The sequence below is a fragment of the Lampetra fluviatilis genome, chromosome 24 (genome assembly GCF_964198595.1).
Source record: "Lampetra fluviatilis chromosome 24, kcLamFluv1.1, whole genome shotgun sequence".
NCBI classification, from domain to species: Eukaryota; Metazoa; Chordata; class Hyperoartia; order Petromyzontiformes; family Petromyzontidae; genus Lampetra; species Lampetra fluviatilis.
In genome coordinates, this window is record NC_136298.1 from 7,035,783 (window position 1) to 7,059,891 (window position 24,109).

At 43.4% G+C, this 24,109-nt stretch overlaps 1 protein-coding gene across 3 annotated transcripts in view; it reads left to right on the forward strand.

The window, feature by feature from the left end:
• Positions 1 to 802: 802 nt before the first annotated feature.
• LOC144941104 (neutral amino acid transporter 9-like) overlaps positions 803 to 24,109 on the forward strand; it is a 30,776-nt gene continuing 7,469 nt past the window's right edge. The window contains exons 1-9 of one of the 3 annotated variants that reach the window (XM_078867589.1): positions 803 to 839; positions 12,880 to 13,169; positions 15,018 to 15,165; positions 16,204 to 16,322; positions 17,523 to 17,586; positions 18,227 to 18,320; positions 19,362 to 19,526; positions 21,983 to 22,042; positions 22,791 to 23,036. In XM_078867589.1, the coding sequence (XP_078723715.1) occupies positions 13,066 to 13,169; positions 15,018 to 15,165; positions 16,204 to 16,322; positions 17,523 to 17,586; positions 18,227 to 18,320; positions 19,362 to 19,526; positions 21,983 to 22,042; positions 22,791 to 23,036 (1,000 nt within the window). In that variant the 5' untranslated portion in view covers positions 803 to 839; positions 12,880 to 13,065. Of the gene's footprint in view, positions 840 to 9,147; positions 9,194 to 9,347; positions 9,359 to 12,879; positions 13,170 to 15,017; positions 15,166 to 16,203; positions 16,323 to 17,522; positions 17,587 to 18,226; positions 18,321 to 19,361; positions 19,527 to 21,982; positions 22,043 to 22,790; positions 23,037 to 24,109 lie in introns of those variants that run through there. The other 2 variants (XM_078867588.1, XM_078867590.1) reach the window with 2 other exon arrangements.

The window sequence follows — 24,109 nt, forward strand, 5'->3', positions numbered from 1 at the left end:
GCCTGTTAGACGCCAGCACCGGATGGGCAACCGAGAGCGGGCTTAGTATGCGCTTGCTAACAGAACTTGCCCCAATAGCCTACGACTTATTTAATCCACTGCTAGATGAGGACTGCCCCATGCCGTGCAGGTTGTGGCGGATATTTGGCCATGCTTCACGCGGGGCAGCGCAGGATGGTGAAGGCGGGAAACGACGACGTGGGAACATAGAAGTGCAGTACAATCATGGATGTTGCTGTACTGCCCACTTTATCGGTAACGTAAATCATCATCAGCTAATGTCAAACCCCTCCCGGATGAAGGCATTCCTTGGCCACCGCCACATCTCCCAATCCTGTGATGCAACATCCCACCTGGATCCTGCAGATGAACCGAGAAGTTAAACGTAACAAAAAGCCACCTTTGTTTGTAACAGGGTCACTGCGAGCCCATTGGGGAGGAGGTCTTGCGCTGCGGTGGCTGGCCGGCTGCGAGGGACGCGCGTCTCATCCAAAAGGAAGTACAGCGAGTCCCCGAGGAAGAGGCCTGTAAACCTGTCAGACAAGGCGAGTTCCTTCCGCGCCAGTTCCCACCCGCCCACCCAAAGCCCAGACCGTTCTGGCGTAGTGAGTTGTGCGCCCATCTGACTCCAGCCGTCTCCGTGTGCGTACGTTTCTGACCCCCCCACCCCCCCCGCCGTCACTTCCCGCGCGCGAGCATTCATCACGCGCGCTGTCCCGCGACAATGCGAGGCGTGGCCAGGGGTTTTGTTCGGTGACCTTGATCCCTGACGATCTGCAAACGTGGATGGGCGGCGGTAGCTGGGATGTGGAGCTCGGGCTTGACAGATTAACTTAACGGTGGGTACGCGTGGTCGCTTCCGTGCCTGCGTGCGTGCGTGCGTCCGTGATGCACTGCACTCCGAACTGGGAAACCCGATTTGAATCCTTCTCACTGCGAAAAGAATATTTGCACTGGTTCTGGTCTTCCAACTAGGTTGAATCAGCCTTTAATAAGTACCTGGTGCAGTGTGTTAAGCATCAGTAGTGGGTGTGGTTCTGGCTACAACACTCCCTCGTGTGCTGTGGTGGCCTTAATAGGTGCTCTCTAACAGAACTAGGTCCAATCGAATGTAAAAAAGGCAATACGGAGGTTGTTCATTTTCCTATGTGATGCACATTTATCATAGTGATCAAAAGTAGTAACGTCATTCATTGAAATCTTGACTTCAAGATTTTGTGAATGCAGGAATTCATATTATTTGGGTCTTTCGGTAAAGTCACGTAGGTAGAACAGTAGATAAAGCCTCAATGAGTCTAAAGACTCTTATTCTGATGGTTCTGCATTGGGATGCTTGTCAAATTCCGTTTTAATAAGGAGCGTTTTGCTTTGTGTGAGAGGAAACCAGACGACCCAGAGAAAAGCCATGGTCCACACAATGGGATAGCACTAAGGTCGTCACAGATGGATTCACGGATCCATGTTCTGTCCCATTACTTCAGCCCATGGGGTGTGTGTATCGGAGTGCAACAAATGTCGGCGTGGTCCACTAACCCTTGCACGTATGTTGAACTTCTTGCGCACTGTACGTAGCCAACCGTGCTAATTGGAGATGCGGAGGAAGGACAACTAAACACAAAATCAGTTCTAAAGAAATTATGTTTTAATCTAGCACTGGGTTTACAGGTGCATGCCAACACTGCATGTGTATTGTGCATCTTTGTGTTTATCTGTGTACGCAAGTCATTTGTACGTATTCGAGCAATGACGTTGGCAATCACGAACCAAACCAGACAAAGATGGTTGGGCTTATTAGGTGCTTGCAAACAACACTTGGCCAATCAGTGTGTAAGCGGCTAAAGAATACTTTGTCTTTGTTTGCATATACAGTATTTCGTATGGGAAAAATTCGTTTGGTATACGTCATTTTCGGTACAAGTCCTACCTTCTGGAACGAATTAACGACGTATACCGAGGTACCACTGTAACTGTGCAGTTGCGCGTGCCTTTGTCTTCGTTTTGTTTGCTTGTATGTTCATTTGTGCGTGTTTGCTTATTTATATCATTCAATAGATACATGTTGCAGAACATTCACCGTCATTTACTGTCATCAACTTCGTTTTCACCGAATTCACGCATCGCAAATTTGCCCCCCATTGCTTCCTCTCATCTCTTCCACTCACCTCATCTCCACCATCACGTTCATCCGTACCGCTGTCAATTCTTTGTAAAGCGCCTTGGTTAAAGCCAAGGCCATAGCCATGGAGTCAACATTGGGGGGGACCAAATCTTCCAGGGGGTCTGGGGGTCCCCCCAAGAAAAAAAATCTCAATTTGAAAACGAATTTCCTGCCTAAAATATAAAAAAATCACTAACACATGGGATGGACTTTTTATTTATTTTTTACAATAATGTCTAATAGTGTACTGTATTACATTGCTCTGTTTTTAAATGTTTAACCTTTTCTTGTTTCATTGTATGTAATGGCAGAGATTAGGGATTAATAAAGTACAACCATAACCACAATCATATAAACAGAAACCTATTTTATAGTAATATATTTGGGGGGACATTTTGAGCATATTTGAATATTATAATTACGGCCTTGGTTAAAGCGCTATATAAATTCCGTGACGATAGGATAAGATTTAGAAGAACAAAAAACATATTGTGCACACGTGTACACGTGTTTTCACGTGCCCTGCAATGTGCATGCGTGCGCGTGCGTCCGTTTGCGCGTGCGCACGCGTGCAAGCCAACCGATTGTGACCTTCTTCTCAACCACTGGCAGAGGATGTTGGCACGAACCCGCGCGCGCGCCGTGCGCGATGCTCACAGGTCACCGACGGCGGCCCCTTCCACGTCCCGACCCCCTCGCGCCGCGTTGTACTTGCGTGACGCGCAAAGCAAAGGGCGTCGCTAATATTGGAATAATATCTGGGCTCAATCCATGGCAAGAAAGCGCGACGGGATGTAAGCGACGGAGGGACGCCTTCCCGTGCCACGCGGTTTGTCACATGCTTGGCGCCAGTGACCAGTCTCGAGTATTCCCCCCCCCCCCCCATGGTTGTGGGGCGAGCTGACCAACGCAGAGGTGTGGGATCCAGGTTCCGTGGGCATAGAGGATCGGAAATTTTTCTCTTATCCAAGCACTCGGCTCCACCGCATTCCTGGTTACCTAAAAATAGCCGCCCAGGTCTGCAATACAATGAGTCGTGGGTGCTTAACCTTTGTGCTTCCTGCGGCTCCAAATAAAAAAACAAAACTATTGTGTTCTTGTAACGTATAAACATTGCGGGTTCCTAGGCAGAACTCCAAAATAAAGGTCGTTGTATTTCGAGTAGAGCAAAGTGGCTTTATGACCTGTGTGTGTCGTTTGTTGGTTATTGCCTCGTGTGCGTGAGCTTTCTCTGGGCACTTCAGTTTCCTCTCAGTTGCAAGAAAGTTCAAAGCGCTTCTTGAAAATTGACCTTGAGACTACGGGATAAATTACTATACTAAATTTTGAAATATATTGGATAATGAAAACACAAAATTGTGGTATTGACGGGGACCATTGTTTATTTCAATTTGGATTCTCGTATTGCGTGCATACTGTAGAATTATTCTATTTTTAACATATATATTTTAAAATATTGCATTCACAAGTCCACTGAAGTATCAACCTGATAACTTATATATTCATCTTCTTGGTTCTTTCGGTAAAGTCACGTAGAAGGGAAATAATAAAATAATAAAAATAAAACGTAATACAATTCTCACGACGTTTCGGCCACAACGCAAGCAGCCGTCCTCAGGTGAAGAACAGATCTGTCGGAAAGACAGCGTCTGAATGACCTGTTCTTCACCTGAGGACGGCTGCTTGCGTTGTGGCCGAAACGTCGTGAGAATTGTATTTTATTATGTTTTATTTTCATGATTTCCCTTATACGTGACTTTGCCGAAAGAACCAAGAAGATGAATCCCTGCAGTCACGAAAGCTTTAAATCGAAATTTAACTTATATATTAATTCTATACGATAACATACTTACATACTCTTTGGTTCTTTCGGTAAAGTCACGTAGGTATATATAAAAGGTTTGAAAGAAAACAGTCTGCCCAAGCAGCAGATCATACTTTCCCACCTGATGACGGACGCTTGTGTTGTGCCCGAAACGTCGTGATTTTTTTAATTTCATACCTACGTGACTTTACGGAAAGAACCAAAGAGAATGGATTCCTGCAGTCACGAAAGCTTCAAATCAAGATTGAACATACTTACATGTCATAGTAAATCACGAAAATGTATTCATTGTAAATCATAACATGCAGTATATATGTACTGTATTGGTGATTACAATGTTAATTCACTCTTTGTATTTAACCATATATGGAAATTATATTGCATTCATTCCATTGTATTCTATACATTTTAAACTATGAACAGCAATATACCAATGTTCCTTACGAACAAAATGTTTCACCTGTGTATATTATATTACCTGTTATGGCATATGGACGATCAGAAACACGGTTGTTGAAAGTTAGAATGGAGCAAAAGCTGAAAAGTGTGCACACATCGATAGGAAGATGCGTGCCTGCAATTACACTGAGTGACGTGGAGAGCAACACATACATTGGAGAACAACACACACGTCTAAACATCATTGAACGAAGAGAAGTGAGTGGGCTTGGGTAGGACAAGTTACTCAGAGGGATGATAGGCAGTGTTCGAGACTAACGAAGGATTGACAGCCAAGGGTCTGAACACTCCCAAGAGGATGTCCACCCGCGAGATGGAATGATGAAATCGGATCATGAATTGCTGAAGGATTTTCGACGCCTTCATCCAGCAGTGGATAGGTCGTGGCTGATGTTGATTGCATGTGAGAATTTAAAACGCACATCTGCGTTGACAATTTGTCTTTGTTGGACATGGTGCATTGCACTGACTGCAAGAGTGCAAACCCGTGTTTAGATTAAATGCAATATTTACACTATCTGATTACAAGACCCTATTGTGCATTGTAAAAATTGAGCTGTGTCGCTACAAACGCCGCGTGTTTTAAACGCACTGATACAACACTGTGTATACACACACACACGCACGCGCGCGCACAGGATAATTCATACCGTGCACGCGCACATAACTCACGTGACATGAGATGCAGCACATTGAACGCGAATGTTCATAAATTTGAAAATATACAGAACGAAGGGGGAAAAGCAGAAGGGGGTAAAAAGGACATAAAAGAAAACACTCACTTTTTTTTTTACAATCTATAAAGCACAAATGTTTTAGTCTGGCGCCGACGTCTGAATTTGTTAGGGGTTCTGCCGAGGTCGCGCGTTCGAGAAACCCAAATTGGCCCCCAAACTCCACATGTTGTGTTCCGAACCTCCACCTAGCTTTCTATTGCCACGATTGTGATCGATATGCGAGCACAAAGCGTCTCACGTCTTAGTAACTTTACGCGTTAGAGTTATATTGTGGAAGACGATAATTATTGTAATAATCATTAGCCAGCATCAACACACTGTTGGATGAGGGCCTCCCCAAGCCTTCACCGTCACTCGGGGTTTTGTGTTTCCTAATTTTGGCTGCTACCTACAGTAGGGCATTGGTCTTGACCACCACCAAATCATCCTTTCCAATGACACGTTCTACCTAAGCCTACTTTTCTTTATATGTTCTTTAATTAATATGTTGCTATCTGCATCTAAGTGTCATTGCAAGCGTGCATTTTTCCACGCATCTTTGTGCACTTTTCGGCTTTTGTTCACATGTTGTCTGTAAATGTACATGTTCATTGGCAAAAACGGCATAGTCCATCTTTTCAACTGTGTGTATTAACATTTGTTTGTGTATATTATCTCTACAGTACGACATTTATTTTTGCCCATTGTATTATTTGGTCTGCAATCACTTCCTTACTGAGCAATTCGCTTGTTATTATATCAAATACCCCTTTGTTCTGATGCCTCCAGATGTAGAACATGAGAGGTGCGGTACAAATAGTAATAAAAGATGATGTTTCGGATCCGTAGGCCATTTAAAAATTCATGAATGTCTTCATGAGCCTCAAGACTTTTCTTCATGAGAGTTATGAATTGTGAAGTTTTGCCATCGCTATTAATTAGCCTTTCGCTTGTGAGAAAACTAGAATACCAGGATAAAACCTACATCGACTGGGAGATCACACACGGAGGAACTCATGAACCAGTTCACTGAACATTTTATTTTTTTCCATCTTCTGACCACACACGATGCACCCCAGCGGGTTTGGGAGTCTAACAAATCTGCGTGATTCCCCCTAGCATTCGAATTGCTCCATTATTGGCATGCACCACTATGCCCAGCTCGTAATAAAACTGTCACAATCTGCCTTTTATTTACCATATGAATAACCTGGCAATTGTTCACACTTGGAAGAATCATGAAACGTCAGCTAAATGTTTTTAATTTCTACCTCAACTATCACCCCTCATCCTCAAACTATGAGCAATGACATTACTCAACCCCACTCAATCTTTCTCGTTCCAAACCATACAATTCGCTGAAAACTAACTTCGATCTTGTTTTCCTCTTAATGTCAGAAAAGAGCCGGCTTTCTCTTTATCGTGTTTTAAATGTTAACAAGGGTGGCTTAAAAAATCCACTCTTACCATTGTTATCAATCGTACAATTAATCACCATCATTAGCCATGCACTGAAGCCCCCCCTAATTCTGCAGTTATCTCTTAGTCCTGCAAAGGCGACAATTCAACTCACTTAATCGCTCCACTTCCACAGTAATCGTCCACTTGGGCATGTTCCCTCCTTTCGCTGACGTTCTCTAACTAGTCTCGTCCATCAGCTTTCAGTACTCCTAGCCATAATCTGTCATGCCCCGGCCCACTTACTTTCTTCAAGATTTACATTTCGTCCCTGAAATAAGTTCCACTTTCTGTCTGTGTAATTCCGATCATGAATTGATCCATGAGTCCGTATTTTTTGTTCCATTTTCTTTGTCAATGTTTATATTTCGCATCCATACGTCATACTGGGTACTATGCACTGAATGGAAACGTTTATTTGTATGATGGAGCAAAGAGGTGAACAAAAGTAGAATTAAGTGATTTCAGATAACTCAAGTTGATCACGAACAGCTACATGATGCAATGACTATTAATGTACATGTACAGCATGTAGCACATTTCACATCAGTTTTATTTGAATTCACCGGATGTAGATCAATGCGGTTTATGCCACATCTTTATGAAAGCTGAACGCGAGCAATGTTCAACTCGTCGAACTTTAGTTGGTCGGTGCCGCTTTACACAAATAAAGTGGTCTGCTAGCGCCATCTGATGGGCTTATTGCACCATAGAGTAAACCACTCGTTTGCGCACCTTCAATGGAATTCCATAGCAAAACTTAACGGAATTCTCTCTGCAGCCCTCTCGCGGCGAGCTGACCTCGACATTGGCATTTAGTTCATCGACATATTCATATTGCCATACGCAAAATGGCATTGCACTGGAGTCTTCGTTTTTTCAACATCTTCAGAATTTCTGACAACTTTATGATGACGATTGCTTGCGTTGCAATCGAAACGTCGTGATCTATTATTTTTTCTACCTACGTGACTTTAACCGAACGAACAAAAGACTATGGATTCCTGCAGTCACGAAAGCTTCAAATCAAGATTTTACCAACAGCGTCGCAGCCACCGTGGCTGTCACTTGTGTTAATAAATGACACCGGTTTGAACGTAGTGGTCCTTACGTGGTCGTGCTTCATTTGTGCTTTCGATCATTTTTTACCTTCGAAAAAAAATTGGCGATGTCTCCCACCAGCAGAAAGGGCACCTCGCACGCCCAGGGGCTGCGTGCACCCCAGGTGAAGAACCACTGCTCAAACATTTTGGACACTGTATTTTCTGAACCTGAGTTGGGGGTTTTTTTCGCTTCAACAAATGCTGATGACGGTACCGATGCATAACACAGTAGGGCACGGACGAGACTAAATGCTGGTCGCATAAGTTAATTAACACCTGCTTAAACAAATGAACGTGGGGCTGAAACATCTCTTTGAACTGGGACACTACCAGCTTAGTAGTCAGTGACTGTAATTGTTGTGTAGGTTTAATGTACACAAATCCTGTCTGTAATCTAAACACGAAACAAATGGTAAACCATTCGCTATAATATGACACCCCCAACGTCCATAATATGGCTACAAAGATAAAGATCCCCTATATAGCCTTTAATAGACTATACTCTTTGGTTCTTTCGATAAAGTCACGTAGGTATAAAATAACTAATATTTAAAAAAAACTTTTTTTAAACACGCTTTCATGAAATTTACCGTACTCGTAATGGAAGAACTTCACGACTCCAGGAAGTGGCCCCGAAGCTTGCCATAACCTAAGAGACCTTGGTGATTTACAGCCAACTTCAGTTGATCGTGGACAATTAGAGCCAAGCCGAAACATAACATATATAAAATAATGTTTAAAAATATATATTTTTAATGATAGAATATAGTATTGTCATCAGTATGACATAAGTATACCAAGTTTGCAGTCGACACCACATTGGGAAGTGGGTTCAAATTGAGTTGCAAGATTTGAGGATACGACAACAGACAGAGTGAGTTCATAGAAAGCGTGTAATAAAAATAAATCACGACGTTTCGGGCGCTACACAAGCGTCCGTCATCAGGTGGGCTTCCCACCTGAACACAGCATATATATTCTTGGTTCTTTCGGTAAAGTCACGTAGAAGGGAAATAATAAAATAATAAAAAGAAAACATATATAATAATTATTTTATTATTTCCCTTCATATTCTTGGTTCTTTCGGTAAAGTCACGTAGAAGTAAAATAATATAAAAAATTATATTTAATCAAATAATTAAAACACATTTTATTATTTCCCTTCTACGTGACTTTACCGAAAGAACCAAGAATATAAATCGACTTCATTAGAAGTCGTTTCAGTCGTTTTGAGTTTGACTCGTAACGACCCCCGGACGCAGCAAATCCACATCCGCTTCCCTATGACGCGCAGGGGATGTTTACACCGCCCTTTGACAAAACTTTTGCAAGTCATAATCGCTCCGAGGGCACACATTCCGTTGTGCGTCCTTCCACTGTTTAAACGCGAAGTGAGCCCCCAGGGCATTTTCTTTATTTACTTCGCCAGCTACTCTCGCCGCCTCGTCTTCATCAGCCGGTCTCCCTGTCCGCGGTAACAGAACGTTCGTGGCGCTAACGTCTTAAGATTTTAGTTTACGCCGATAATCACAATAACATTCGTGTGAAAACGATGAGGTTGACGAAGCGAAGGGGTTTGAGCGTCAATCCCACGCTCGTCGTTGTTGTTTGAGTTGCCGAGTAATCGAGTGCTTTGGACGTGAGTTTTGAGTCGTTGGCTTTAGCGTTTTCGCTTTGAAGGTTACGAATTGTTTCTTTACCTTCGTCTATTTTACATAACTCTTCGTATCATTTAGCTCGTGTTTTAGTAGCTTGTTTAAGTAGCCGTGTGCCAAGTCAGCGGTGTTTCTCATGCGCGATGTACTCGACCCCGTCGCGAGAATGAGGAATTTCCGCAACAACAAAGAACATTCCATGAACTGTGTATATTTGTTTAAATGTTATAATACTTCGTCAACACGATTGATCCTTCCGATGGCCTCGACCGTTTAATTAGCACGGCTGGCTGCGTACGGTGCGAAAGAAGTTCAACGTAAATACATGTGGCATTCACAGTTTCCCTTTAAACTTCGTAATTGTGTTAAAATGTTAATTCTTAATACCGTACGTTTTCTTAAGTTATAATTCCCCAGCTGTTGGATTGCAGTGTGATCACATTTTATCATTACTCGATTCTCGGCCTCGGCAAGGTAAGGTAAAAGGTAAACACAACGAGCCTACCTTTACCCTACCTTTTACCTTACCACAATACAATCACTCTACCCTACCTTTTACCCTTTAGCAAGGTAAGGTAAAAGGTAAAAAGCAACGACCCTACCTTTACCCTACCTTTTACCTTACCACAATACAATCACTCTTCCTTACCCTTTAGCAGGTAAGGTAAAAGTTAAAAAGCAACGAGTCTACCTTTACCCTACCTTTTACCTTACCACAATTCAATCACTCTACCCTACCTTTTACCCTTTAGCAGGTAAGGTAAAAGGTAAAAAGCAACGAGCCTACCTTTACCCTACCTTTTACCCTTACCCCATACAAATTACCCGATTACAGGGTAATTACTGGGGTACTACTACACGTGAAAAATGTTTATAAGAGGTAAATGCTAGGTAGAGCGCTTAATTCATGTAGAATACTCTGGATGATTCCAATTTTACATGCTTGTTGTATCCTCAAATCTTGTAACTCAATTTTAACCCACTTTCCAATGTGGTATCGACTGCAAACTTGGTATACTTATGTCATACTGATGACAATACTATATTCTATCATTAAAAAAAAAACATTATTTTTACATGTTATGTTTCGGCTTGGGTCTAATTGTCCACTGTCAACTGACGTTGGCTGTAATTGGCCACGGCCCCTTACGTTATGGCAAGCTTCGGGGCCACTTCCTGGAGTCGTGGAGTTCTGCCATTACTAGTACATTTCATAAAAGCATGTTAAAAAAAGTTTTAAAAAAATATTACTTATTAAATGGAAGCCACGGACTGTGCCACGGAGCTTTTAGCGGTAAACAAGGCACCGTATTTACCGGGTAATACTTCGCGCTACCTTTACCCTACTGGGTAATTCTTCCGAGCTACCTTTACCTTACCCTTTAAACTTACCCCTTGGCATGTCGACACCTTTTTACCCGGTAAAAAGGGTAAATTACCTTACCTTGCCGAGGCCTACTCGACTCTTGTCAACGGTGGAATATGGAATTTCCACTAAAACTGAATTCCACCAAGCTACTTGAAATATATTTAAATTCTAATTGTGTTACTTTGACTACTATGGTCAATGTTTACAAGCTTTGGGAAGATACTACTTGATGACATCAACAGCGCACCGATGAGCAAGGTTGGGTTATGTACGGTGCGAAAGAAGTTTCAACGTAGAGTGCATGCATACAACAGTTGGTATAATATTGACCATTATGGGAATGTGGAATTTCCACAACTAGCTTACGCCTGTAAACTGGAATTGACCTCCGTCCCACGCTCGTTTAAGCAATGAAAACATGCTCACGCAAGGATCAATACTCTTTGGTTCTTTCGGTAAAGTCACGTAGATGAAAAAAAATAAGAAAATGAAAATTACTAAATAAAATCACGACGTTTCGGAGGCAACACAAGCTCCTTGCTGTGGCTCTTCCACCTGATGACGGAAGCTTGTGTTGCCTCCGAAACGTCGTGGTTTAATTTAGTTATTTTCATTTTATTATTTATATTTTTCATCTACGTGACTTTACCGAAAGAACCAAAGAGTATTTCTAATCTATTTACTAATGAAGTAGGAACTGTGTGGTTAATTTCGTACATTTAATCAGAGCACAGACTGTATGACCAAATCATCCAGAATGCACCCAGTCTCGGATGCTAAGCTGGATTTTGCCTGGAGGACACGTGGTAAAAAGCTGTTACAGGGCTACGTACTCAACAGACGGCAGTGCAGCAAAATCCATGTTGTGGTACTCTGCATCTATGCTCCTGCATGTATGCTCTCCGCCTTAACCAAACCGCACTGGCCAGTGTGAATATGATCGCATAAACCCCCACTGTGTGGGGAGGCTCATATCCAGCAGTGGATTAACAACATGCAAATCTAACGTATAATATGCGCTACCTATTTTCATATTAATTTGTTTAAACCGAGCCTAGGCTCAACATTTCAGATCCCAAAAAAAATGTTTTTTTAAGATTAATCACTTGTAAGTAGTGGCACTGGAAGACATCGCTTGCTTTTGCCAACAAAAGGGATGTCATGTGGCATCGGGGTACGTCACTATTGTGAGCAGAGTTTTTCTCACGAAAGCAAAATGGAAATGATCGAGAAACTACCAAACAAAATTTGAAATTGTCCTTAAATATCTGAAAATGTAAAGGTTTTAAATCCAAAACTCATGCATCTAGTATACACATGTTATATTGGCATACGGCCTGTCTGCCTGAAAATTCCATCGTAACAGATTATATGCTATAAACTCCCAGAAGTTTATCTTGGTTGCTATTGTTTAAGCAAAACATTAACTCTGTAAAGCTACATCACGAGGTGTAAGACGTAAGGTGGAATACGAGCACCATTACTGGATAGTCTTGCGTGTCCAGAGCTAATGAAAACGGAGACAAGAATGAGTGGGGGGGCTATGTGAGCTTAGAAAGCACCCACGTTCACATGTTAGAATGTCCAGAGCTTTACATTTATCCTCATTTGGCCTTGGAGTCCCTGGATGGAAATTACCAGGACAGTCTTTTTGGAGGGTTATACTTTTTTCCCAGAACTGTGATCATTCTTTGAACAGGAAATACTATGGACATGTGTTTCAACTGTACTTTTCGTGGAAAACTCAAGTGACAGAAAGACTGACACGAGGGCATTTTCTTCATCTTGTCAGGTTTATTTTTTTTTCTACAATGTTTTAACAGTGTGCAGGTGATTAATTCGTCAGTGTTCAGTATAGTCAGAAGTGATAACTGCACATTACAGGATGTTTCGTGTAATTTCTATGCCGTATACGCAAGGCTACAGTACCATTCCATATAATGGATCACTTAGCCCAAGTAATAAACATGAATACGGACATAACATAATATTGTACACCATACTTTTATAATATGTATATTGCACATTGTGTGCTAGAAGCAATCATATTACAAATACCAAAAATTCCCATAAAAATTAATTTGAAGCGGAGTTTTTTTTATTCACAGCACATGTTGACATATTTACGTGTTGCAGCCCAGCATTTGCCACCTGGATGTCACATAGCAAGCGATGAAGGGCCTCAACTGGGGACAATAAGATCGGAGGTCCCTCTCGCTCGCTTCTTCCTCTTCCCTCGCCTGCGCTCGCGATCTTTGGCTCCGGGGCAAGTGGCACCGGTAAAAACATTGAAGGGCAACTGCCATTGCGGCGCCGTGAGCCATGAGTTCGACACGCAGAGAAACGGATCCACTACTGGGAGGTGTGCTGCCAAAGCAGGGTCGCAGAGGGATGTCACCGGCCGTCAACGACACCAAACTGCGCAGGTGGCTTGCTGTCCCATCCTTTCTGCCGTGTGTGCATCTGCTGTCTAATCCACACCCCTGGCCCACCACTCGTTTAACACATCACTTTTGCAATACTATTTCGGACGCAGGTTTAATTGAAACTGCTCGTTCTGCCGCTGCCTCTTCTTTGCTAGGAATTTTCTCATTTGGTGTAATTTTTTTTAACTATAAGTTGCATGTAGGTGCAGCTCTGAGGCTTTCAGCGTGTCAACTGAATCCTAAATATACTCCAGTGGTTGTCAACCTCTTTTGGCTACCGTGCCCCTTGAATTTTGTTTCAACCGAGTACCCCCTTGCCTGACCCAACATGGTTCTGAGAATTAAATGTATGAATAATGAACGGCAATATTTTTACCCATTGCCCAATTTGTGAGGTATCCTCACTAGCGAATTAACTGCAAACGAATAAAAAAATCAACGGACGCATTACGTCATTTGTTCGCACTCGCTAGTTACTCTTGGCAACCACGTTGTTTACAATCATTGATTTAGAAAGGTAATTTATATCGTTCCAGGTTACCATATGGATTTAAAATCTATTGTAGTTATTTTTTTATTGGCAGATTCATCGATGATTATTCACCAATGACTCATGTACGATATAATGTCACATTTATAAATCACTACACGTACCTCTTGGGACATTTCCACGTGCCCCCAGGGGTGTGCATGCCCACAGTTGAGAACCGCTGCTACACTCTATGCATTTCTTTAATATACACAGTATGTGGGAAAGAAATATGCTTATGTAACCTTGCATGAAATTGTGCTGCAAATAGAACCAAAATAGAACGTCTTTTAATACAGTTGATAGAAGATGAGATACGAGCATTTGGAGTAATTCCAAGCTGCAACTTTTTCAGAAAAAGTTTATTATTCAATCGAATATGACAGACTTATTTGTACATTGCCACATCATGCATCCATCATCACAAAATATTAATAGAATCTCTGATCCTGGTTGCAAAGAATATCCTTCTCGTATTGTAACCGTTTAATCAAAAGGGCTTCTGTATGCTGATCACCTATGAGCAGATAACCTGGCATGTGCCGGATCTCATCAGGTGTTGAAAGCTACTAGAAGCAGAGTTAAGCCTGGATAGCACTTGGATAAGTAACCACCATGGACACACTGGTTTTCGTAGATTTGGAGTTTTCGTGACTGCAGGGATCCATACTGTTTGGTTCTTTCGGTAAAATGTATTTTAAATGCATTTTTTTATTTTATACCTACGTGACTTTACCGAAAGAACCAAAGAGTATGGTTTTCATAGGCCTGTTGGGCTACGTGGTGGGAAGCAGAGGGTAGGGCAGCAACATCCATTTCTGTCCTGTACATCTGTGCTCCCACATCTGTGCTACTCGCCTTCAACCACGCACTCACATGTTCAAGTATATAACCACGACGACCCACACGGCATGGGGAGGCCCTCATCCAGCAAGGGATTGAAAAAAAACAAGCCAGAGACTATTGGGGCAAGTTTTGTTAGCAAGCGTATATTAAGCCCATTCACTATTGCTTATTCAGTGCTGGCATTCAAATGCATATAAGTAGTCCTACCAGGCTTGGTTAAACTTAGGGAGGCCAATGGAAATGTTGCACTAGTTTGTACTCATTGGTAGAGGGAGGCTATGGATAAATGGGCTTAATAAACATAAAATGCCATTTACCAGCTTGCATTATTCAAACATAGCCTAGACAGTAAAACGTGTGAAAGCAATGGATGAACCCATGCAATCATAATTTTTTCCACAGCGTTTTCTCACCAAGTTCACGCATGTGCTCGTGCGCGCGTGTGTGTGACTGGGCGGTCCCTCGCATCGCAGGCCGTTCTACGTGGACGCACAGAGCATCGTGGAGCGCGACGCGGAGAGCGGCGAGGAGCGCCTGGCCACCGTCTCCCCGGCCGCATCCCTGCTCTCCAGCCGCCTGCGCTACTACAGCCGCCTCTCGTCCAGCAACTTGACCACCCTGGTTAGCCCCACCTTAGAACTCTGGGGGTGGGCGGGTGGTGACGCACATTGCCTGGCTTGTTAACTGCTTAACGCCGTCGGCCAAAATGTAACGCGCACGTGTCAAACAGGGCCATGGAAAGACGAGTTCTCGGAGAGATTAAAATTGTTTTCACGCGCATCCCCTTGTTCCGAAAGAGAACATTCAATGGAAAGTTGATCGCTGAAAAGGGGCTGGAATGCGGCAAGTGGATTTACCATTGAACATCTGAAAGGCACAACGGTTCAACCGCAGTCATAATTTAATTACGGGAGCATAACGTGGGGAAATATGGCACGTATGCTCATTAAAGGGCGCATTCTGTGGGTGTCAGCAAAGAACTTAAGAGTGTTACAGCTTACTTAATTATATTAACTTGTCAGATGCTCTACAGAAATGCTACAGAGTGTAAGCTTTTCTATATGTGCGTGATGGTTACCTTATGTGCATTGTATTTTATTGCTTTGGAAAATAAGGAAAATTTGAACTTATCACATGCATAATCATAGCATTAACATTTGTTACCACCGTATTAAATCAATATCAGGTGTGTAGTATGGAAGTTGTCATCCATTCTTACATGTGAATAGTTTTATGGGATTACACTGGTATTACCTCATCGTAGCTTTTTTTGCCCTTGAAAACAAACCCTAGCAATTGATTGGTGAGAGTGTGGGTATGTAGCTGATTTGGCAATGCACGTGAGTGCGGGTTTGTGTGCGCGTGTGTGTGCGGTAGTTGCAATGGTTTAGCGAGCTGTGCTATGAGTTCGATTCCTAATCACGGCCAACACCAGTGACGATTATCTGAACCGGTTCTGGGCATCCCCTACATCGACTCGGCCTCAAATGAGTACCTGGTGCGGTGTGTGAACATCGCCACTGGGGAGCCAAAGGCGACTGGTCGTGGTGTTGGCCACCCACCCCCTCGTGCCGGCCTCATAGCTGCTCGCTAACAGCACTTGCCCTAACAGTCTGTTAAGGCTACACGGGGGATCTTTGTCTTTGTCTGCGTCCACAGCAAGCCCCGCATCATGTTATCCCGGCGCCAGATGAGATTTACGTGTACAGTCCCCTGGGCACCGCCTTTCGAGTTAAAGACACGCCAGACGGCGCCAAGCAGCCAAGCCTGGTCACCATGTAAGCAAGCACCAGGCCCGCTTGGGTGAGGTGCGCTCACTCGCTCATTGACGGGATCGATCGTCGACAACCGCGCGCCGCATTTTCAGTCCCCACTCTACCTTTCCCCTGTTAGCTCACAATTGCGGTGTAATAATAATTTGTCTCTGTCCGTATTGATCCTTGGGAAGTGAGCAAAGCGAATGCCCGGTGCAGTTGCTTGCCGCCGTGTTACCTGCGAGTGCAGTTTGTGTAAAGAGAGCGGTGTCTGGCATGTGTTGCTGTGTGTACAATGCGAGAAACAAGTTTTGCATGTTTAAGCAGCACACAAGGTCAGAATACAATGCAAGGCAATTAATTATGCATGCTCTTTTAAGCTTTGGCACTGTAAAATATATACAAATGTGGAATCCACACGAGTTCCAAAAAAAAATATTATGCTCAGCGTTGTGCATGTTGATGGCAGGTCAGTGCTTCTATGCCTAGGCTTATCTCTTCCAATTTCCATTGATTTGTGGCGTAATACTGTCAAAACTGCTTGCTGTGTTACATCCAGGGTGTCAACAGTCGATTACTGACAAATCCAAAATAATTGTGGGTTGTTGCACATCAATTTGCAACCTCATTAGACACCTCTAAATACAGTAGTGTATTTATAGTGGTAGGTTTTTACCCTTTCAACTGGTACAAAAACTGACACCTTTATACAAGGCATCATGTTTGCAATAACCATAGCACAAGCAGTCAAAATGCAAACAAAAAGAAACAATTCTGATAATGATATGCACTGTCAGTTTTTGTACCAGTTGAAAGGGTAAAAACCTATCACTATATTTTGCCACTGGTAAAGGAGGTCTCATAGTAGTATATTTATTTGTTCAGATAAACGATTCTATTTGAATCCCACAAAAACACTAGGTATTTATGATATAATAAATTACATTCAAATCAAAACATACACATAGTAAAAACATACTATGATAACAAGTATGTTTTTTGTTTGCATTTTGACTGCAAGTATTGTGGTCAATGCAGACATGAACCCTTGTAAAAATGTTTCAGTTTTGTTGCCAGAAAAAAGGGGGAAACCCCTATTATTATATTTTGGTACTGGCAAATGAGGTCTAATGAAATAGATAGTGATGTTCATTGCATTGTGGAATAGTTTATGGGAGTAGATACCTTATTCACCAGTTTGCATTTGTTTATTTTTGTTCAAAGTTTTGCCATTTGGAACACAATGATGGGCACCTCCATCTTGAGCATCCCCTGGGCAATGATGCAGGTAACCCTGACATGTACAAACACTTATACTATTGAAATAGTCTGCAATGGAGTTCAGTTTTCTAAGATGGTAAAGGTACAGGCATGAATGAAATTGCTCGCTCACGCAACTACTGTTGGAAAGGGCTCCACTATAAGGAGCTCAGTAGAGCTTCTGGTTGGTATTTTTGGCCTACTCTTCCACTGGGCAAACATCTTATTAGAGATGAACGTACCCACACTTTCCCCACCAATTGTGATTTGCCAGTTGACTAAATGCGGTGTACCCATTTATACTACTCGGGGAGCAGAGGCAAGAGTATTTGAAATATGTTCCCATTGTTTCAACTGCCGTGCAGAGAACAACCCGGGTACCTCTGGATCGGTATGAAGAAGGCCAATTGCCCAAAACGTCACCTGTTATATAGTTCCTTTCAAGGAAATGTTATTGGCCATGTTGAGCTTTCTGAATTGCAAGTCCAGTGTGCGAACCATTACACTGCAGCAGAGTCCCTGTTTAATTAAAATGATTTGTATGTAAATTGAGTCCCTGTTTAATTAAAATTATTTGTATGTAAATTGAGTCCCTGTTTAATTAAAATGATTTGTATGTAAATTGAGCTTGCCCCCTCCGTTCACCGTGCATTTGCTTATCTGTTCAGGCGGGCTTCACTTTAGGAATCATCATCATCTTCCTGATGGGGCTGATCACCCTTTACAGCTGCTATCGCATCCTGCAGTCACCGAAAGCCATCGGTGAGTGCGCACGCGTGTGCACTTCCTCGCACGCACGCACACACTAGTGCGGTTCCTAAAAACACAGCTGATAATCTGATTCTTCTCATCCTAGAGTGAATACTTTGTCTTGTGCAACATCGAGCATTCTACTGAGACATTTGTCGTGTGTTGGATGGCAATATCGGCGGTCCGAATTTATTCACAGTTATGAATAAGATTGGTGGAATTTGGTGTCTGAGCCTTTCCTGGGGCCTTGACTTGGTTGTTTCAGCCTTAAATGAGTATCTAATGCAGTGTGAAAACTTAAGATATGGGAGACTTAAGCGGGCCAAACAAGGTGTTGGCCACACCACTTTCTTTACATACGATGCTGGCCTTAGTAAATGCTAACTAATGAAATTGGCCCCTGTAGTCTGGAAGGTTTAACAGACTATCGTTTTCAACTTATTAGAAAAAAACAATATACAGAAATGTATCTCAATACAACAGCACACACTTGCTGAAGATACACAACTGTGCTAAGGCCAGTCTACCTAGAACATGGGTTTTGCAACCAAAACAACAAAAGCCTTTTTTTCTAATTTATAAAAAAAACACGAGCCGTATGAGACGGTCCTTAATAAATAACATCACGAAACAGTCCTTAATGAGCCGCATGCGGCTCTGGTGCCACAGGTCTATCAACCCTTGCACATGGTAAACTGGACTTCCATGGTGAACTGGACTTTTATAGTAAACTGGACTTCCATGGTAAACTGGACTTCCATGGTAAACTGGACTTCCATGGTGAAACTGGACTTCCAGGTTAACTGGACTTCCAGGTTAACTGGACTTCCACGGTGAAACTGGACTTCCATGGTCAACTGGACTTCCATGGTGAAACTGGACTTCCATGGTGAAACTGGACTTCCAGGTTAACTGGACTTCCACGGTGAACTGGACTTCCATGGTCAGGGTTCGGCAACCAAAATAACAAGAAGAGCTATTTATTTTTTTACTCTGGAGCCACATGTTGCCGACCCCGTGACCTAGAATGATGCTTTTGCCACTCTTTCCCAGATGGTGGTGAAGGCATGGACTTCCCTCAGGTGTGCGGCCACTATTTCGGGCGCTTTGGCCAGTGGATGAGCCTCCTCTTCTCGCTGGTGTCTCTGGCCGGCGCCTTGATCGTCTACTGGGTGCTTATGTCCAACTTCATGTACAACACTGGCCGCTTCATCTACGGTGAGCTCGAGTCAGAGGTCGCAAACGGGTTTTGATTCCTTACCCGTACCCGTACCCGGCCGCACCAGGGTCGCAAACGGGTACCTGTACCCGGCCGTACCCGTACCCTACCCGTACCCTACCCATACCCAGCCGGGTACGGGTAGGGTACGGGTATCGGGTACCTGATTGCGACCTCTGGGATGAAGCCATGTTGCAGGCGCGGGTGGGTTGATTCTAGGAACTTGAATTGTGAGAAGAGACAAGACGTTGAGAAATGAGTGACAAACAGTTACCAGTGACTCACGGTCTACCCGTACCCGGCCGCACCAGGGTCGCAAACGGGTACCCGTACCCGGCCGGGTACGGGTAGCCGGGTATCGGATAGGGTACGGGTATCGGGTACCCGGTTGCGACCTCTGGCTCGAGTGCACAGACAGGTTGCAGGGCTACCGTGGTGGGCAGTAGAGGGCAGTGCAGAGCAATCTTATGGTGTTGTATTGCTATGCACCTTTGCTCTCTCCTTGCAATACCATTTGAAAAACAAGATACATTTGGGGAATTTCCACAGTTACGGAACTAAAAGACCGATGCATTGGTGTCAGCCAGCTACGATGATATGCGTTCTTCTTTTATGGTATTGTTTGGTGGAGTGGTGGTGCAGTGGATAGCGCACTGCGAACCAAAACCAGCGACCCGAGTGCTGTTACCAACCAAGGAGAGTGATATCATCACCAGTATTGTACCTACTTCGTTTGCCAACCAAGAACTGGGCAGCGTAGTGAATTTGGGTGAAATAATCCCCATGCCCCGCATGCCATAATAGAGGCCCTCATCCAGCATTTCATTGCCAAAATCGGATGTACTTGTACATGTGCATTCTGACCAAGATGTGTGATTGGCTTGCACCATGACTGTCTACTGGGTGCTCATGCCCAACATCATGTGCAATGCGGGCCGCCTCATCTATGTATGTTGAACTTATTTTCAATGTTGAGATTGTGCCGGACTGGTCCTTTCCAAAGCTCGCTTCCTCCGTACAGAGGCATGAGGTCATGGTCGACTCAGCCAATAGTAATATGTGTGGGGATCAGATTAATCAGCACCACATGTCATGATGTCAGCGTCTCTTGGCATGGTGGCGCACACCTGGAATGTAGAGCTTTGGTGGCTCACTCTTTTGTATTCCGGAGACCCCCAAACCAGCTGGACTGCGAATTGGCCATTAGATAGAAGTACTTTACCGTCTCAATCTCTCTTGCCTCTCCATAATCTTTTCTCCCACTGCTTGTCGCTCTCCTCTCTCCGTTTTGCTTTCCCTCTTGCGTCACCATTTGATGCCATTTCACTCTCTCCTAGCCACTCTCCTCTCCACTCTCCATCTCTTGTTCCCTCTATCTACACGGCCAGGGTGCAGGGTGGATTTGGGGGGGGGCATGCACAAACCAGCTCAACACTGGGATGCAGGTGATGTCATCGCGCAGATGTGCACATTTATGTCACCGCTGCTTGCGCATTTGGCCATGGGACAACCAGGAATCTAGTTATAAATCCAGGCGAAGAATCCAAGCAGTAATCCAGCCAGCAAACATTTTTTCTAACATACACTGGTATAATACCCGATTTGAAATTTGACATGTACTTCCAAGGACAAGCTCCAATGGTTTATTGCGAATGTGAAGTATTGTGAATGTTTAGTATCGTTTTGACTGTGCGACCACATTCTAGACAGCAGAGGGCAGTGCAGCAACATTTATGGTGGTCAAGAATCACGTTTCTGGTGTGGGCAAAATGGAAATGACTTGTTTTTAATGATAGAGAATGTTGGAATGCAATGAATGGACATCCGTACATCTAAAGAATGCGTGTGTGTAAGTCTGATCTGTGGGAAGGGCACATCTTGAGCACGCTAACTCTGGTCATCCTCACACCAGCTTTTGCTCAACCATTGAACAAAGACGGTCACTGCATCGCGCGCTTTCAGATCTGCTTTTACGGCAGTCCAGAACGCTCTTCCTTCCGATATTAGGAAGCCACTGGAGCAATGCACTTTTAAATCCAGATTGAAAACTAATTTCTTCAGATCTGCTCTTTGAGTTTAGTTTGTGGTCCTTCCCACGCACCTCTGATTAACACGATTGGCTACGTACGGTGCGAAAAATAAGATCGACATACATACGTGTGTTGGAAAAGTATTTGGCCTGGTGTTATTGATTTTTGTGATGCCATGAAGGAATTTAAATTTTCGAGAGCATATTTGATACCCGAGTACAGGGAATTGCACATAAGCTGCGAGTTAAACTCTGTTAAAGAGTGGAGACATGAAGACTGATGTGTTCTATAAGAATGTGGAATGTCCACCACTGATTCAGGACTGACAACGATGGCCACCATAATGTATGCGCAGTAGTGCACAGGGAGACCCTTTGAGTTGTTAATCATGTGTTTGTGCTTGTGATGTACTTTCTGCGTGACAGACAAAGCCTGTGGAATAAACATGACGGATAATATCCCGAGAACAAATGGTTCTCATCCAGGTATGACATGCACATGACAGCCATAAACTGTTTGAATAACTGCAAACATTTACATTTGGTATATTAACAAAATGTTTCAAGAGAAATGTGTAAACAGTTCCAATAAAATAAGTGTTATACGTGTATAAATCACATTGCTAATACCACTCGTACATAAATCACGTAACACATCTTTTATTCAAATAAAACCTCTAAAGCACTTTGTCGGACACAAAACCTTCATCTTCCATGCTGCATCACAATTCCGCTTATGCAAATCCACCAAGTTTCTGCATTCAACGCCAGTGACTCAAAAGATAACCACTGCAGATGAAATTCCACCAACACCAGGACTTTATGTAAATACTCCATCACCTTTGTGGGATGCTGTCGGCATGAATGACACGATATAAAATGATAGTATGTTTCGATTTAAAGCTTTCGTGACTGCAGGGATTCATCTTCTTGGTTCTTTCGGTAAAGTCACGTAGAAGGGAAGTAATAAAATAATAAAAATAAAACATAATAAAATAATTCTCACCTGAGGACGGCTGCTTGTGTTGTGGCCGAAACGTCGTGAGAATTATTAATTTATTATGTTTTATTTTTATTATTTTATTACTTCCCTTCTACGTGACTTTACCGAAAGAACCAAGAAGATGATAGTATGTTTTATATTATTAAAAGAACCACGAATTTCAAATACACTTTAAAGTTTCTGCTTAAAGGAATTGACGTCAAAGTTACCGTGCGCGGTGCTGCGCTGCAGTGCTCTGCCCGAACCCTGTCAAACAGCTGTCCAATGTGACTGGCTATGAGGGCCTCCTCATGCTGGTGCCGGGAGCGTTCGAGGGACCGCCTGAGGCAGGGCTGCGGGGGGCCACCAACGGCTCCTTTGAGACCTTCAATATGTTCTGGAGCCAGACCAACACCGTGCCCCTCTACCTGGTGCCTCTGCTGCTGCCTCTGCTCAACTTCCGCTCCGCTGCGTTCTTCGCACGCTTCAATAACCTGGGTGAGGCCCGGCGAGGGTGCGCCCCAGGATTTGGGAACAACTCAGGAGACGCTCGGAATTTAGAAACGAAACTCAAGCGTCCCAGCCGGGGCCAGAGGTCGCTGTAATACCAAACAGTCCGGGGTTTTCCGTTTGATTTAATTCCCTCCCGGCCTCGATTTATGGAGGGGGGCTGTATCGCGTCTGTTACAAAAGTAAACTCGGAGGAATAATGTGCAATTAAATTAGGTCAGTTTTGAAAGCAGTCGCAATGTATCGAATCTGAGCTTGCTTTGCGAAAAGAGATATTGTATCCCTTTGGGCTTCTCACCTAGCTTCTGGAAATGGACGTGATTGATTGGTGAGCAGGGCTGGAGGGTCAAATATATAAACAAAATGCAGTCTCTTGTGAGCGAGTCTGACACTGTTGACTTGGTCATGGGTTACGTTTCACAGCAATGAAAACAGCACCTGAATTTCGGTAATGATACTGCTCAGTGTTGGTCTCCCACTGCGCCCGATGGGACATTTTAAATAACTGGCAGCACAAATTGTGAGCTGGGTCAGCAGAGTGTGCCTTGCGCATGGCAGACGAGGCGTGTTGGCAGCTCTGTTGAACGTACTGTAGACTGCTGCTGTTGTGTGATATACTTGGCTAAAGGGTTTACCTTTGCTGGTAATGTTGCATGGGTGATTCTCTGTATTGCATTGTACGTGTCAAATGACATGCGCAACAGCATAAGATGGCATTTTCTTTTGAGCATCTTCCAAATTGTAATTAAACGTGAAACTAAACAATAAATAGCGCTTATCTTGTAGATATCTACCAAGTCTTGTGTCCTGGGCTGTAAGATGATATTGAAGCTCGGTTAATATGGTATACACCATAGTGCCCTACTGACATCACTGCATTGACGTTGCATTATAATGCATATAGCTGATGTATAACACTCACTAGAATTCGATAATTTTGTACTTGACCTTGGCTTTAAAATATATTTTCCCTCATTCACAAGGCTTCAAAAGCCTTATCAGACAGCCCCAGTCCCTTTGCTTCAATATCACAAACTAAATAGCTATCTGGTTTTCAGGCT